General features: G+C 34.6%; 3 protein-coding genes across 3 annotated transcripts; 2 read left to right on the top strand and 1 right to left on the bottom strand.

Moving 5' to 3' along the window:
* The first annotated feature begins 7239 nt into the window (after positions 1-7239).
* Positions 7240-8221, top strand: LOC145640850 (SKP1-like protein 1A). Its single transcript, XM_081692086.1, has 2 exons — positions 7240-7564; positions 8048-8221. The coding sequence occupies exons 1-2, from the start codon at positions 7250-7252 to the stop codon at positions 8219-8221; spliced, it is 489 nt and encodes a 162-aa protein (XP_081548212.1). The 5' UTR covers positions 7240-7249.
* Positions 8222-9335: 1114 nt separating this feature from the next.
* On the top strand, positions 9336-10980 carry LOC145640851 (SKP1-like protein 1A). The gene is made up of 2 exons (XM_081692087.1): positions 9336-9705; positions 10481-10980. The coding sequence occupies exons 1-2, from the start codon at positions 9427-9429 to the stop codon at positions 10652-10654; spliced, it is 453 nt and encodes a 150-aa protein (XP_081548213.1). The 5' UTR covers positions 9336-9426; the 3' UTR covers positions 10655-10980.
* A 576-nt stretch (positions 10981-11556) lies between these two features.
* LOC145639934 (CO(2)-response secreted protease-like) lies at positions 11557-14894 on the bottom strand. The gene is made up of 9 exons (XM_081691253.1): positions 14728-14894; positions 14387-14652; positions 14193-14304; positions 13573-14077; positions 13263-13363; positions 12908-13153; positions 12687-12801; positions 12392-12608; positions 11557-12128 (listed from the first exon to the last, which is right to left on the bottom strand). The coding sequence occupies exons 1-9, from the start codon at positions 14892-14894 to the stop codon at positions 11557-11559; spliced, it is 2301 nt and encodes a 766-aa protein (XP_081547379.1).
* Between the last annotated feature and the right edge of the window lie 1383 nt (positions 14895-16277).

The following is a 16277-nucleotide window of genomic DNA, read 5'->3' as shown; positions in this document are numbered from 1 at the left end:
ATAAAATGATGTTGGCGCCAACGCTGGCTATTGGCGCCAGACGCCAACACCAGCGCCAAGCGTAGCGCCAGGCGCTACAGCTGGCGTTTGGCGCTGATTTAGAAATTCACGCGTTTTCTTAAAATCAGATAGAAATTGTCGTACAGGAGGATAAAATCGTATTTCCCTCAAAAAATGTTCTTTGATTTTAATTAAAACTCTTAAAAGTCAACAAAAGTCAATTTATCAATGCTAATTGAATTAGGAATGAAAAGAACCTTCTAGCAGAATCTAGAAGACTAAAACCATTCCTAATTGCATTAGGAATGATAAATCTATATTAGGCCCTCCTCTAGATCATTGGGCCGCATATAAGGCTCAAACCGGGCCCAATTCAGTAATTTGGCCATAACTTCCTCAATATTCATCGGAATTGGGGTTATAATATATCGTTGGAAAGCTCTTGTCAAGACCTATCCAACTACACTACTATCGGACCCATATTATGGACCAACCAAACTGGATTGGCTGTTCTCTTAAAATAAGTTTTCAAAAACAGAGAGGAGAGAAAAGAAATTAAAACTATCCGCAACGCTAAACTTTCCACACTTTCACTTCATTCGATTATGATCCGACGTGAAAGATACTCATCACTGGGTTTGGTTTTGGGGAGACAAAAATGGGTGTCTACACATATATTTTTCACAATTAACCCAATCATCTTCTGGTAAACCACATTGTGAAAATTTCATATTATAAAAAAGTGTTAAATGAACCTTGTACTCGATTGCCCGACTCAACTTTTCATAGGTGGAGTTCCACCTAGTTGGACAATCCGGTGCTATTTTTATGGTCTTTATCCGTTGTTGCCTGTAAAAACCTTTCCCTTCTTGATATCTCAAGTTAGAGCTATTAATAGACATAATAGCATTCCTTATTTTGTGATATAATATTAAAATGGACCAATTTCTTGTGTTCCATCCTTCACACACAAGTTAAGAACATGACAAATGCATCTAACATGAAGTGCATCTCCATCTAATATAACATCGGTCAATTGAGATTTGACCAAATTTGCACTATATGTCATAGAAGTTGCATTATCAAAAGTCATAAACATGATTTTATCCCTAAGACTATATGCATCAATGGCTTCCATTAAATGATGTGAAATGTTAAGACCGGTATGAGGGTATTCAAGCATTTTTAAATGAATGACGCGTTTTTGTAACAACCAATCATTATCTAACCAATGACAAGTAACACATAAATAGTGAAGTCCGTATCCACCATCCCATGCATCGGCGGTTAAAGAAAATCTACTAGGAAGATTAGCTAATTCATTTACTAATTTCAATTTATACTCTAGATAATTCTTCATGGCAGCAGATCGAACGGTTTTTCGGGAGATTTTTTTTGTGTTTTGGTTGTAGTGCTCGGTTAATGTAGTTGTTGAAGGCATCATTTTCGGCGAAAAGAAAAGGTTGTTCGGCATGTACAATCATTCTCCCAAGTTCATCCCTATCTCTCTCATAATTGTAAATGAAGCCTTGTGGATGGAATTGAGAAATTTTGGGTTGGGTTGGATCATTAGATGGTCTACCACATTTTTTTGAATGTCTACTAAGGTGTCCTGTCCCTCCCTTGGTATCGGCCGAGAAAATTTTACCACAAGTTCGACACCGGGCTTTGGTTCCATTTTTACTTAATTGATAATGTGCCCAAACTTCACTCTTTCGGTTGGTTTGAGCAAATTCCTCTTTGGTACACCACTCTAATATGTTAGGATTTTGGGTGTTAGGAATTTGGGTGTTAGGAATTTGGGTGGATTGTTCACTCGACCCGGAGGCTTGTGTTTGGCTACCTTGGGTATTAGGAATTGAAAATTCATATTGTGATCCGTATAAATGAGGTGAGAATTGTGTTTGTTGAAATCCCGAACTAGGCATAGTCCAAGGAGCTATATCATCCATTTGTTCATACCCTCCCGTGGTTTGGGGATGAAAGAAAGGGGTGGAAGTGTTTGGAAAGGGCATGTTAGGGGAGTGAAAGGGCATGTTAGGAACGGGAACGGTGTTAGGAGGGCATTGGAGTGTTTGGGTTTGATGATTCCCTACGTTTTGACTTGGCTTTTCTAGAGGAGGAGGAAGTGTTCGGGTTTGATGCCATGATATTTAATAATAATAACAACAACAATAATAATACAAATAACAATAACTAATTAACAATAACAATAACAATAACAATTAACAACAATAATAATAACAATAGCAATAAGAATTAGTAAGTAGTTTTTATACAAATTAAGTTTTCAAAAATAATTATAATAATAGTATATTACTTAGGTCAATGAGATCCCAGGTAGGAGAGGTTAGGAACGACGTTGTCCAGAGCCCAAGTCCCGCCTTAGATAGATTTCACTAACAATCTAAATTATCCACAATAAAAATAGAAAGTAGTTTTTATATAATTAAGTTGTTCCAAGAAAACAACAATAACAATAACAATAACAATAACAATAACAAATTAAAATAAAGTTGAGTTAGATCTTACAATGACGCTTCAATGCTTTACCAAATTTATAATTTCCCGAATTTATAATTTCCCAAATGTAAATATAACTTTTTTTTTTTTTTTTTTTTTTTTTTTTTTGTAGTAGACTAATAAAAGTAATAATAGTAAAAATGTAAAATTTATAAGAGAGTAGGATTTTTTTTTTCTTTTCACAAAAGAGAGTAAGATTGTGGCCTTTGTAGGAATAAGAGAGTAAGAAAATTAGAGAATAAGAGAGAAGAGATGAGTTGATGAATTGTCAAAAATTTGGAGGAAGAAATGGGGTATTTATAGGGAATTTGGGAGGGAAAATTGCCAAAAACTAGCCGTTATTATAGCTGTTGGAAAACGGCTCTAAAACGGCTAGTTTCCAACGGCTATGGTATGGGTCGTGCCGTGCCGGGCGGGCCTCGTGCCGTGCCGTGCCCAGCCGTGTCACGTGTCGTTCCGGCATGCCGGCCACCGTGCCGCCCGCCGTGCCCGTGCCAAATTCAAAATTTTGTTCACGGCACGGCCCACAACCCATAGGTGAGCCGCCGTGCCGGAATCGTGCCGGACCCATGCCGCCCGCGTGCCGGCACGGCCTGTGCCCATCATTAATCATCACAATGACATACAACACCCAATTAATATGAATGGTCAGCAAGGTCAACCTCTACAGTACAAAGGCATCAGCGGTAGAATGGCTAAGCACTGATCGATCAGAATTATAATGTAATCATATCCTCTTGAAAAAATTTGAAGGGGACAATTTAATAGCAATGGAGATAGATGTTCAATTTTTCAAGAAGGGTAATGAGAAGACAATGACATCCTAAAAATAAAAGAATCCCACTATCGAGTACTCCCTCCATTTCAAAATAATGTTCTTATTTGAAATCTTTGATTTTGTAAAAAAAGAGAGATTTTTTAAAATTTCTTTTAATCTATAAGAACAAATATAGTCATGTGAGATCGAATTTTATTAGTCTTGGTCAATAGATTATTAATATAATTTATATATTTTTTGTTAGTGTGAGATTAAAGATATTTGCAATAAAAAAAATGAGTAAAATTTGCATCAAACAAGACATCATTTTGAAATAGAGGGAATAATAATAATAATAAAAAAAGCATTTCTAAAATTGTTTATCTGCCACGTCATTCTCCTCTCATAGCATTGTGCCACATCATCACTTAATGGCACGTCATTACCAATAAACAAATCATTTTAACTGTTATTAAAAAACTTTGATGGGTTTCGAACACTAGACCTCAAAGAAACAAAATCTACTTCCTTACTATCTTAGCCAATAACTATTGATGTCATCTATACATATAAATATAACTGTAAATGACATGCATCAATTAAAAAGGAAATACGAGATAAGCAATTTTTTTTTAAAAAAAAAGAGAAATAAAATCAACATTTCAAAAACAATAGGGTATTTATGCATAACATACATAATCAATGATAATATATATATATTTCATTATGTCAAAAAAAATTATAATTTATTTCATAAAGAAACAATTTAATCAAAGTGGTAACACGGTGCAATGCCCGGGCCGCAAACTAGTTATTGATATGAATTTTGATGGATATAACCTTCAATCGCAGTTGAAAGGTTTGGAATCTTGAGTCTCGGTCAAGAAAAGCTAAGCAACACGAGCTTAAAACCTAAACTAGGCCAAGAATACACAAGCACAAGCTTACGTAAAACTTTATAAATTTCAAATCAATCAATCATACTTTTCGTTAAACACCATCACGTATTTATAAGCTAAATAATTAGCCTAAAAATCGGTAAAACAAATTCTAATCTAACTAGGAAACTAACTCTAACTTGTAAAGATAATATTTTGCAAATATGATCTTTAAAGTTAAGCTTATCTTATACTAACCGAATTAAACTAACAAAAATATCCTAATAAATTCGGTCATCTAATAATAAACTAAAAATAACAATAAAAATAATTATAATAACAATATTGATGCCTTGGAACCGCATCATACTCCCCCTCTTGAAAAAAACTTGTCCCAAGTTTTAGCAAATCATGGAACCAAGATATCATCCAAATTAATCGAACATGAGCTAAAAGAATATGTCTCCATCCAACCACGTCATGCTTATATTTTACACCAATGAATGCACCACAAACTTCAATTGAATGCTCCAAAATTTTAATTGATGACACACCTTTGTCAATGCAATCAATATAATGGAAATAATACGTGAAAATATTTGTATCCCAATTATCACCATAAAAGGAAGTTGTAGAAATTTGACTTTTTGCTACCAACTTAGATAGTTCAAATGTAACCTCCTCGTCAACAAAACTAGACAAAAATACACTTTTGTGCTCCATAATTTCCTTTTATTCTACTAGTTGTTCATGAGATTGCTCTAAAATTGGATTTGTAAGATTATCACTCGGTAAAGATACAATCTTTTCCTCGTATATAGCCTCAACAATTGGTTGCTCTAGTTTCTCTTTCTCATAAGACATATCTTGTACACCACATCTCACGTCACGAATTTGAAAACGAGCATCAATTCTATCCAAACATTCATTCATTTTCTTGATTTCCATCATAAATGCTTCAAACCAACTTTTATTTTCCATGTTTATGTGGATGAGAAAACACACAAAACCAGTCCAGAAATTGATCGAAAGTACGAGGACCAAAACCCAATGAAAACACCTCGAAAAATTCTGAAATTTTGGATACTGCTAGCCCTATCTGTCTAAAATACTCGACCAAAAATTCAGAAAAAAATTCCCAGCCAAGTAATCGCAGTTTATTTTTTTTCTCAACAATGGCAGATTAATTTGATTTTTGACCAGGTGTAAAAAACGAACCCAGTTTAATAGCTATGCTTCTTGAAAAGTTTTCAAATTTTGCAGGTGAAAACTAGACAAAAAATTAACCAATTTGAAAAAAAGAATCACCTCAAAATCTTTAGAAACGAAGGAGAACCAAGTCGATCAATATGACATTCGAAACTGAGTTTTTTTGACACAAATTGTCAAACTCGTCCCTCGTCAAACAGCAACCACACCAATTTGATATGATTTTTGATGGATATAACCTTAAATCGCAGTTAAAAGGTTTGGAATCTTGATTCTCGGTCAAGAAACGCTAAGCAACACGAGCTTAAAACCTAAACTAGGCCAAGAATACACAAGCACAAGCTTACGTAAAACTTTATAAATTTCAAATCAATCAATCATACTTTTCGTTAAACACCATCACGTATTTATAAGCTAAATAATTAGCCTAAAAATCGGTAAAACAAATTCTATTCTAACTAGGAAACTAACTCTAACTTGTAAAGATAATATTTTGCAAATATGATCTTTAAAGTTAAGCTTATCTTATACTAACCGAATTAAACTAACAAAAATATCCTAATAAATTCGGTCATCTAATAATAAACTAAAAATAACAATAAAAATAATTATAATAACAATATTGATGCCTTGGAACCGCATCAGTTATATATATACAAACTTGGAAAGATAGAAAGACATAGTATAATTTTTTTTTACTTACACACTGAGTATAAAATTTTGTTTACAAAAATACAATAGTTTCCAAAACAGAAGGATAAATAAAAAAAAAATAATAAAAAAAAAACACACACACACAAAATTTTGTATGCGGCCTGCTACTGTAACGTACGGTAGGGGTTACCCAAATTTTTTTGTCAGGGGTTTTTTGAGTTTTCGGGATTTACTCAAGTTTCTCTGTCATGTGTTACTTGAGTTGCCGGGGTTAATCGAATTTCTCGGTCAGGGCCGGGGTTACTTGACTTGTCGAGGTTACTCGAGTACGTAACCAAATGACTCGAGTTTCTCGCTCGGGGGTTACTCGATCAGGGGTTACTCGAGTTACTCGGTCAAGAGTTACTCGAGTTGTCGGGGTTACTCAAGTTACTCGACAAGGGGTTACTTGAGTTAATTACTCCTGACCAAGTAACTCCTCAAGTAACCTCATGACCAAATAACTCCTTGGGTAATCCACGACCGAACCCCTCGAGTAATCCCTGATCGAGTAACCCCTCAAGTAGCGCCTAACTGAGGAATCCCTCAAGCAACCCATGACCAAACCCTTAAACAATCCCTTATCGAGTAATCCATGACCGAACTTCTTAAGTACTCATGAGTAACCGTTGGTCGAGTAACTCAAGTAACCCTTGATCGAGTAATTAATTCGAGTAACCCATGATCGAGTAACCCCACGAGTAACCGTTGATGGAGTGAACCCTTCGAGTAACCCTTGTCCGAACCCCTGAAGTAATCCATGACTGAGTAATTCGAGTAACCCCTAACAAAAAAACTCAGAGCGAGAGCCCTAAAAAAAAAAAAAAAAAACTCGACTAACCCATGCCGCATGATGTGCCCTATTACTATATGCCAAAAAGTTGCTATTACAAAATTAAATTAGTTTCCAAAACAAAGAGATAAATACTAAAGAAAAAAAAAAAAAATCGGTTTGGGTGATTTATTTCACTCATCTCATTGCAAACATTAAGAAAAAAAAAAGTCGTGTTAAAAAAAAAACTGAAAGTATACTTCAACTAGAATTTAGTAAAAAAAAATCTATAAATACCAACGAAGTCTTACCAAAGTCTCATCATCAATTCATATTCTTTCATACTCCCAACAAAAATTCGCTCTCTCGAAAATTTCTTAGCTTTTCCGAACCTTAAACCACTTAACCTAATTAGCAATGGCAGCATCAACCTCTTCTTCATCTTCGAACAAGAAGGTAATCCTAAGGAGTTCCGATAAAGAGACTTTCAATGTCGACGAAAAGGCAGCAATGCTTTCGCAAACAATCAAGAATATGATCGAGGATCTCGGCGACAACACCGATCCCATCCCGCTGCATAATGTCACCTCTAAAACTCTCGCTAAGGTTATCGAGTATTGTAACAAACACGCTAATGATGATAACTCCGAATCATCTAATAATGATGAACTCAAGCAGTGGGATAAGGACTTCCTCAATGTCGACCAAGAGACCCTCTTTGATCTTATTCTTGTAAGTACTTTTCTTTTACTTCGATCTTATTTTCTTTATTTTTGTTGATTTGTGATTGACTTTAATTTCTCTCTTTCTTTTTTTTTTTTTTTTTTTTTTTTTTTTAAATTTATTTTGTTGCTTTACGATATTATTAGGGCAAATTTTACAATTAATTGATCATTTTAGGTCATAGGGTTGATGTTGGAATCTTTGGATTATTTTAGTTGGTTATATAATTTTATCATATATAATTACAGATTTCTTGTGCACGTATATGTATTTTATCATAATTTTTGATAATATGATAATAGTTTAACACTTTGACTTCGCAATCATCGCAGTATACAAAATATTGTACCAAACTTTTTTGCTTAGATGTATCATGTATGAGTTGTTTGTTATTATAATCTAAGTGAACATGTTGTTTATAATATATACACTTACACGTGGTCAATTGATAGAGTAATAACAAAATTAATTATGTGGGATGATGTTATACAGGCTGCTAATTACATGGATATCAAGAGTTTGCTGGATTTAACTTGTCAATGTGTGGCTGATATGATCAAGGGAAAGACACCCGAGGAGATAAGGAAGACCTTCCACATCAAGAACGATTTCACACCCGAAGAAGAGGAAGAAGTTCGCAGGGAGAATCAATGGGCTTTCGAGTAAAACTCAAGTAGCAATGGAACTCATTGAAGAACTCATCACAGTGTTTAGGATTGTTTACTGCTTCATCGAATTATTTTTAAGATTCACTATTTTCAATTGTTGTGTTCTCTTATCAAGAAACAAATAAAGTTTTAGGTGTAATAGTTATAAAGGTTCAATCAACTATCTTGCAATAAGTTTGAATCACATCTAGTAGGTTCCGCTCATGTTTAATCGATTATAGGTATATAAATTACATTATACAATTATATGTTCCAAAATCAATTTATATAATTTATACTACCTCCGGTTCAACTTTAGAATATTTTATATCTGGGACCGGGAGGGGAGCTCTAACCACTTGAGCTATCCCTCGTTCTCTCCAACACTTTCTGTTTAATAATTACTCTGTACCAACTACTTTTTCTTTCTTTATCTCTCTCTAACCTCATATGCATATTTGTACTTTCCAATCATGAGTTTCAATGAATCTCTAAATTCCTTAATTCCCGTAAAAAATGGAAACTAGGCATTGAGGGAGTAATAATTCTAATAAACATAAATCTCATATACTGTAATTTTACTACGGGATTGGTACAATGATTTTTTAAAAATCAACTGAACGCATATAAAAGTTAGTTTACGTTTTTAACATTAATTACTAAAGTCTTAGGTCATGTTTGACAAAAGTAGCGTTAGCGGGTAGCTTTTAGCGGTCGAGTAGCGGATATGGTAGTTGTTAAGGTAGCGACTAGCGGTCAATAAGTAGTGGGTAGAGATTAGCTGTCAAGGTAACAATTAATAATATGAGTGTTTGGCAAAAGAGAGTGAGGGATAGCTCAAGTGGTTAGAGCTTTCCTCCCGATTCCAAGAGATCTTGTGATCGGTTCTCATTCCTGAGAAAAACTACCTAAACGCTACCTCTGTGGCTAACTAGTACTCCGTACCCTAAAATTTTATGGGTGTTAATAGTTAGAAAATGGTTATCAAATTCGTGTAGCCATTTATAATTAATTACAGTAGTAGAAATCAAATTATTACACGATTTACCGCACTCTTTTAAAACCGTGGAAGTACATGGTTGCTTGTGCAGCAATTCTCCCAAAATTTCTATAAATATAGCTCTAGTCTTTCCTAGTCTTATCATCCATCATTTTCTCTCATACTCCAATACTCATTTCTTCTCAATTTTCTCTACTTTCCAAACACCTCCTTCTTCAACTGCAATGGCTTCTTCCAGGAAGATAATCCTCCAGAGTTCTGAAAAAAAGCTTTTCGAGATCTCCGAAAACGCAGCAATGCTGTCTGAAACCGTCAAGAACATGATCAAAGCAATCGGCGAAAGCAACGATCCAATTCTGGTGAAAAATGTGAGCTCAACAATTCTGTTGAAGATCATCGACTACTGCAACAAACATGTTGAGGAAGAGAATGATGATGTACTCAAGCAATGGGATGCAGACTTCCTCAAACTTGACCAGGACATTCTCTTTGATCTCATTCTTGTGAGTATTAATTTTCTTTCATCTATTTTCTTCATTTTGGTTCATTTGTTATTCATGTCGTTATTTCAATTTCTTTCGTTTGATTTTGTTTAGGGCTAATTTCTTGATTGATTATTTTGTTGTGTAAGATTTAGGGTTCTGAACTTGTGATTTATGATTGTTTAGTCTAATATTTTGATTAATTATTCTAATTGTTTTAGAGTTTAATTTAGTGTTAACTTGGATTTAATTATTTTGTGATGACTAGAGTTCTGAAGTATATTAATAATTCCTTGTTTCGTTGTAATTTTTTTTTTTTTTGGTGGCTTAAATTAATATTCAAGTTATTAGAAATATTCGGCTAAATTTTATGATTAAATCTGATATTTAAGATTAGGTGTTTTACATGATGACAAAAGCAAATTTGAGTGCATTATTAGAGTTTATCTTCTTAGCGATCTTTATAATTAAATATCAAGGTTGTTTAAAAAAAATAAACAAAATAAATAAAATCAAGGTGTTCAGAATATAGAGATTATTTTATCGTAGAATCAAATGTATGTGGAAATATGATTTTATGATGTAATTGAATTTTAATTTTGATGTTACTGTATAATATTAAATTATTTTTTATGATGATCGACATATGATATTGAGTCCAACTTTTGTGCTAAAGAGATGTATGAGTTGTTTGTGAATAATGTAATGTGTTAGTTAACTATACATATACGTGATCGATTGATATTCGTTTTCATGATCGATTTATAAAATAATAATGTGTATGTGGTGAATGCAGGCTGCTAATTACATGGAGATCAAGAGTTTGCTGAATTTAACTAGTCGCCGTATTGCTGATATGATCAAGGATATGACACCTGAGGAGATAAGGAAGGAATTCAACATCAAGAACGATTACACACCCGAAGAAGAGGAAAAACTTCGCGAGGAGAACAAACGGGCTTTCAAGTAATCTGAATTTGCAATGGATGAAACTGTTAGAACAACTTCATTTACCAGTCCCAAACTGTGTTTTCTGACTAGCTTAATTACCTGCTGCATTTGTTTGCTTAATGCTGTAGTGTTGTAGTGCTGTAGCACAAACTATGTTTACTGCTGTAGTGTTGTAGCTCGAATGTGTATAACCTGCAATTTAAAATTGTTGCGGATATGATAAAAGGAAAGGCAGTAGACGTGATAAGTATGCCTGAGGATGTAGCAGAATTAAGAAGGTATATGTACGTTGTGGGCCTTCGAGTAGTGAAATGAAGCAATTTTCATGGCTAATTTCTTTCTTGAGGATTGTATGCCCTGTTTGTATGTTAGGTCTGCATAAATGTTAACATATAAGGGGTCTGTTTTGATGGAAGGACTAGCTAATGTTATGCTTTTGTCACTATGGACAATTGCATGAGATTGAGGCGTAGTTGAGTTGGTAGCTGATCTAGGATTTGTTTTTTGAACTGCATTAGGGGAGGAGCTTAGGAGGAGGATAGTCGACTTGGATTACGAGTAAGCTATAAGCCTGTACTCACTACTCTGCATGTCATTCAGAAAAAAGGTCTGAGCTATTTGGCTTTCAACATACTATGACCGTAACTTTGTGGCTTTGTGCTCTGGACTTGTATTCTAATTTGATAGTCATTGTAGGCTGAGACTGAGAGTATAGATCGTTTGTGTTATCTTACCTTCTTCTAGTTGAGAGTTGGGAACTTGTGTATTTTCATTACTAAGATAGAAGTAGAAGGGTGCTATGTCAATATTTCTTGTTTTATAGAAGGTTGATATACTGCAAACTTTCATACAAGATAGTTATTTCATCATTACAATAGAAATATTACGCCAACTGTGAGATTAATACAAATATAGCATAAATTAAGCTCCACTCCGGCTTACAACAAATGGACTTCTCACTATGAATTTGTTGCTTCTCCATGTGATTGCCCCGAACAAATCTCCCTTAACAGAAGAATCAGAAGTGGAAAATGTAACCATGTATTCCAACTTCTTGGTAGCTGCTGTAAATCTTAGTTCAGTAGGACTCACATCTATCTCAAGTCCTGTAGGTGTTTCAACTGTTACATTATAGACTGGATCATCATCAGTATCAACATTTGTGACAGTCCTATTCACTATAATAGGACCTATTGTGTCAATCATGGATATAGCTATCGATGGGTAGTTGATGTTTGATATCATGTCAGTGTTTGAAGATACGGGACAAGAAAATCCACTTGGAAGGTCACCTGCGATAAGCTTTATGGTTGACATATTGTATCCATAATAACACAAAAAATTCAGGTATTCAGCTGGCTCGATGTCATAAATTAATCCTGGATGTAATCCCCCAATCGGGTTCACCTCCCCTGCTCCAAGATCGTATGGTGTGGTTGCCTCATCAAACGATTGTGTGGTAATGGGCCTATTTATGTTGTTGGTTTGAGTTGCTGCCAATGAAGTAATCACTTTGTAAGTATATAGTTTCCACTAACAAGAAAGAAGAAAAAAGCATGTTTACATGGTCAAAATAAAAATGTCTGATTGTGCACATAACACAGCTTAAAAATTCATGATTCAGATAAACTTTTCTGTCTGCTCTGAACTTCAATTTAGACCGTGGTTTGTTAATTAACTTTTATATATTCGCTGCCTATATTTTAAAGAAAATGAAATAATCTTTGTTCAATTGTTTCATGCTTAGTTCACTTACCAGTGGTCATGATAGCAGATCTTATAGCAGCAGGAGTCCAAGCAGGATTCTGAGCTTTGATGTTCGCTGCAATGCCTGTAACATGCGGACATGCCATAGAGGTTCCAGAAATCACGTTGAATAGAGAAGGTTCTCTTCCCTCAGGTGTGGTTTCATCTAATGTGTCATTACCTTTCCACGCTGCAAGGATATTTACTCCTGGTGCAGCAATATCAGGCTGCCAAAAGAAACGGTGAATATATCTAACAAATCTGTTAGCATGTTTTATAAGCAGAAACAGAAAAAGGGACCTTACCTTGAGAATGTTTAATGTGGTTGATGAAGGACCTCTGGATGAGAAAAAGGCAACTGTTGGTGCTGGCTTAAATCCTTGGACAGTTTTTGTCGGTAAGATTGTAGCAACAGGATTTCTTGAACAAAAATGTCATCAAATTAGCATGTAATGTAATAAACAGTACTGAACATGATCACTCTAGCATATTTGAGTTAGGGAAGAGAGTTAATTAGTTATCTTACTTGGTCGCATTAATGTATGCAAGAATTTGGTTGCTATCCTTTGATGTGATCATAGTCATTGGGAAGTCACCCGTTTTAATTGCAAATAATCGCATTAGATCACTGACAATTATCAACCCTACTGCACCACTTTCATTAACTTTCTTTTGCTTCCAATACATATCATAATCACTGTTGTCTGCTTGCTGACAAAGGACAATTTTTCCTCTGATCTTCTCTGCATCAATTGCGTCTGGGTAGCAATTCCTGGAAAAAAAAAAAAAAAAAATCTATCAGTACAAAAAGATGAATAGCGACTATTAAATAAGAAATATAGAACAATACTGTTGGAAGGTACAACAACAACAGAATTTACCTTGCTTCATATTCACTTGCTGACTTATTCTTGGCTGATCCTCCAGATATTAGTGGGTATACTGGAGACTTTATAAGCTTTGAGAAGTTAATGGATCCACCCTGTAAAATTAAAGTAGACAGAAATCTGTATAACTTTGATTTACCTTATGGTACAAATTTTTTGTACAATCTTATGACGATGAAATAATGAATTGACATCCATCAAAAATATGAAATCAAACACTTGGTTTCAGAAAATCATATACTAGGACAGGTGCATTATATATATCTTGATTTTATGTAGTTTAAGTCGCTAGATAATGTGTTACCTTAATTCTTGTGTTGTTGCCTAAGATGACATCAGACTCAAAGTCACGGTCAATGGTAGTAGCAGCAACAGTAAAGATCCAAGGAGCAACATTTACAACAGATTGAGGAGAAGGGCCGCCATTCCCTGCAGAGCAGACCACAGTGATCCCTTTTTGTACTGCATGGAATGCACCAATAGCTATAGCATCAGTGGCGAAATCATTTTCAAATGAAGATCCAGTTCCAAGGGATAAGGACAGCATATCAACACCATCTGCTATAGCATCATCAAACGCAGCCAAGATAGCAGATCCAGGGCATCCCTCCTCATTGGAGCACACACGATACGAAGCTATGCGTGATGTAGGGGATCCTCCCCTTGCTGTCCCATTAGCTAATCCGTAATATGAAGCATTGGCTACAGGAGCACCTGCTGCAGTTGATGCTACATGTGTGCCATGGCCAAAATCATCTCTAGGTGAGGCCATTATCGATTTGCTGTAGTGTCTTGCTCCGATTATTTTTCTGAAAAAGTAATGAAAAGATTAATGAGAAGTACAAGGAAAATGTGTCATTACATAAGGCAAGCTAAGGAAAAACAGACAAATCAGGTATATATTTATTTTACTACTAAATATACTTGTTACAATTTGATGAACTGAAGTTTTTTCCCTCCATACAAATCCCTCTCCATCTCCGCGGTATTGGGCCCAAGCCTTTGTCACTAAAGCTCTCGGATTCTGGCCAGATACCTACAGAGTAATTTAATTGGATTATGTACTCTATCATGTATCGTTTGACAAATTAATCTTAGTCTTTTAATTGAAAATTCACCTGAATCTAAAAAACCAATAATAGTATCTGATCCTTCAGTGGGTGACACTGCAGCATTAGAGTGTGATGATTGGGAGGCAATCCTTGGGGAAGTTCCGTACTGTAAGAAATCCCATGAACGCGTTGTATGGAGTTGTAGCAGGGGATCTGGAAACACTGACACTACTCCAGGTTGTTTGGACAGTTGAAGTGCTTCTGACTCTGATAATCGTGCAGCAAATCCTGAGAACCCGTGCTTGTAGGTATGTATTAATGAACTCTGGTTCCTGCAACACAAAAAGAACAATTTAACAGTAAAAATTAATCACATAAATGAATAAAATTAACAGTAGATTACACACCTGCTTATCAATGAGCTAAGAAGTGTATCATAGCTATTCTTGTTAGCTCCCATGTACACGATATAAACATTGTCATTTGATAATGCTGTCTTAGCCTCACTGGTTCCGTAATGTGACAAAATGAAGAGAACAAAGTAGTAAAACAGGATGAAATAACAGGTTTTCATGATTGACTATGTTTTTTAGTATATTATATTTGCACTCCTTCAATGCAGGTAAAGCAGCTTATTTATAGTGTTTAGTGGCAGTAAGGTAATGCACGTAATATACCACATATAAGAAGAGCAGACGCGTAAACAGTATAATACAACCTGCTTCTCAGTATGAATCTAGATTGTGACATTATACTAACCTTCATGCCATATATACACGGTGAACATGGGTTGTGGTGGTGATAAGAAATTCATTAAGGTAAAATTTGAAGATATAGTAAATCGTATTGTATATTTCTGCTATAATAGCTTATACAAGGAATAACGTAAGAGAAATTTGTACTCTCTGTATAAACCTCGATTGTGACATTATACTTTCCTTCATGCTATATATACATGGTGAAAACATGGGTAGTGTTGGTGGACTGATGGGAGGATAAGATAAAATTTGATGATATAGTAATTTTTATTGTATATTTTTGCTATAGTAACTTATAGAAGTAATTTTGTATAAGAAATTTGTAAGTATGCGTACATAAATGAAAGTAACAGACAAAAGCAACATGCTAAGTCGATGGAGACCTTGTTTGAAATTAGTATGTGTGTTTTTATATCAAGGTAGAGTCATACTGATAGTTTCAGGAGTGTAACAGAAGATGCTCACATAAGTTGGAAACTACATTTTAGAAATATTTAGATGATAACATGATACTAGGATGATTATTAGCTGAACCAAGCTAACCCAGCTCGGCTTGGCTTGTACCAACTCAAATTCAAATGTTTCAATTCTTAGCTTAGCTAGTAAATCAACATATGAAGATTACAATGATAATTTGATTTTTAGCTTGTTATTCAAAAATCACCAAGTCATTTTTGTAGCTTATATGGTCAGTCCTGCTCTCGAGCTTGGGTTCCACTGTTGACAGGAAAAAACTTGCTAGGTATCATAGATTTTAATGTTACTACATGAAACATGTTGTTAATAGAATTCAAAATATTACTTGTATGCCTGTATTATATTGTAAAAGCTGCTCTTATTATTAATCATAATTAAACAGCTGAAGGTGTTCTGCAATTTTGTTTATCAGTGTTTCAGATATTATAATTGCACAACCCACAACATGACAAATTATTAGTAACTTTCATTTCATTATTTAAGGAAAATACTATTATGCTGGCCACTCGAATGAGTGATTTTAAACTTCTATTATTCTTACACATGACTACATGAGTAACTCCGAATTATTGTTATTTGTCCTGTATTCTCACGCAATTTAATCTGTATAATTTCAAGTTTTTCATAGAGTAGTATGGGATTCCTACATGTAAGAGCACTCCATTTTGATTTGAGCCTCATTAATAATAGCCCTCAATTTGGCAATAAAAGAGTTACTCCCG

Source organism: Chenopodium album, chromosome 7 (genome assembly GCF_948465745.1).
Source record: "Chenopodium album chromosome 7, dcCheAlbu1.1, whole genome shotgun sequence".
Taxonomy (NCBI): domain Eukaryota; kingdom Viridiplantae; phylum Streptophyta; class Magnoliopsida; order Caryophyllales; family Amaranthaceae; genus Chenopodium; species Chenopodium album.
Note: the sequence above shows the minus strand (reverse complement) of the source record. Positions and strands in the feature narration are given on the sequence as shown.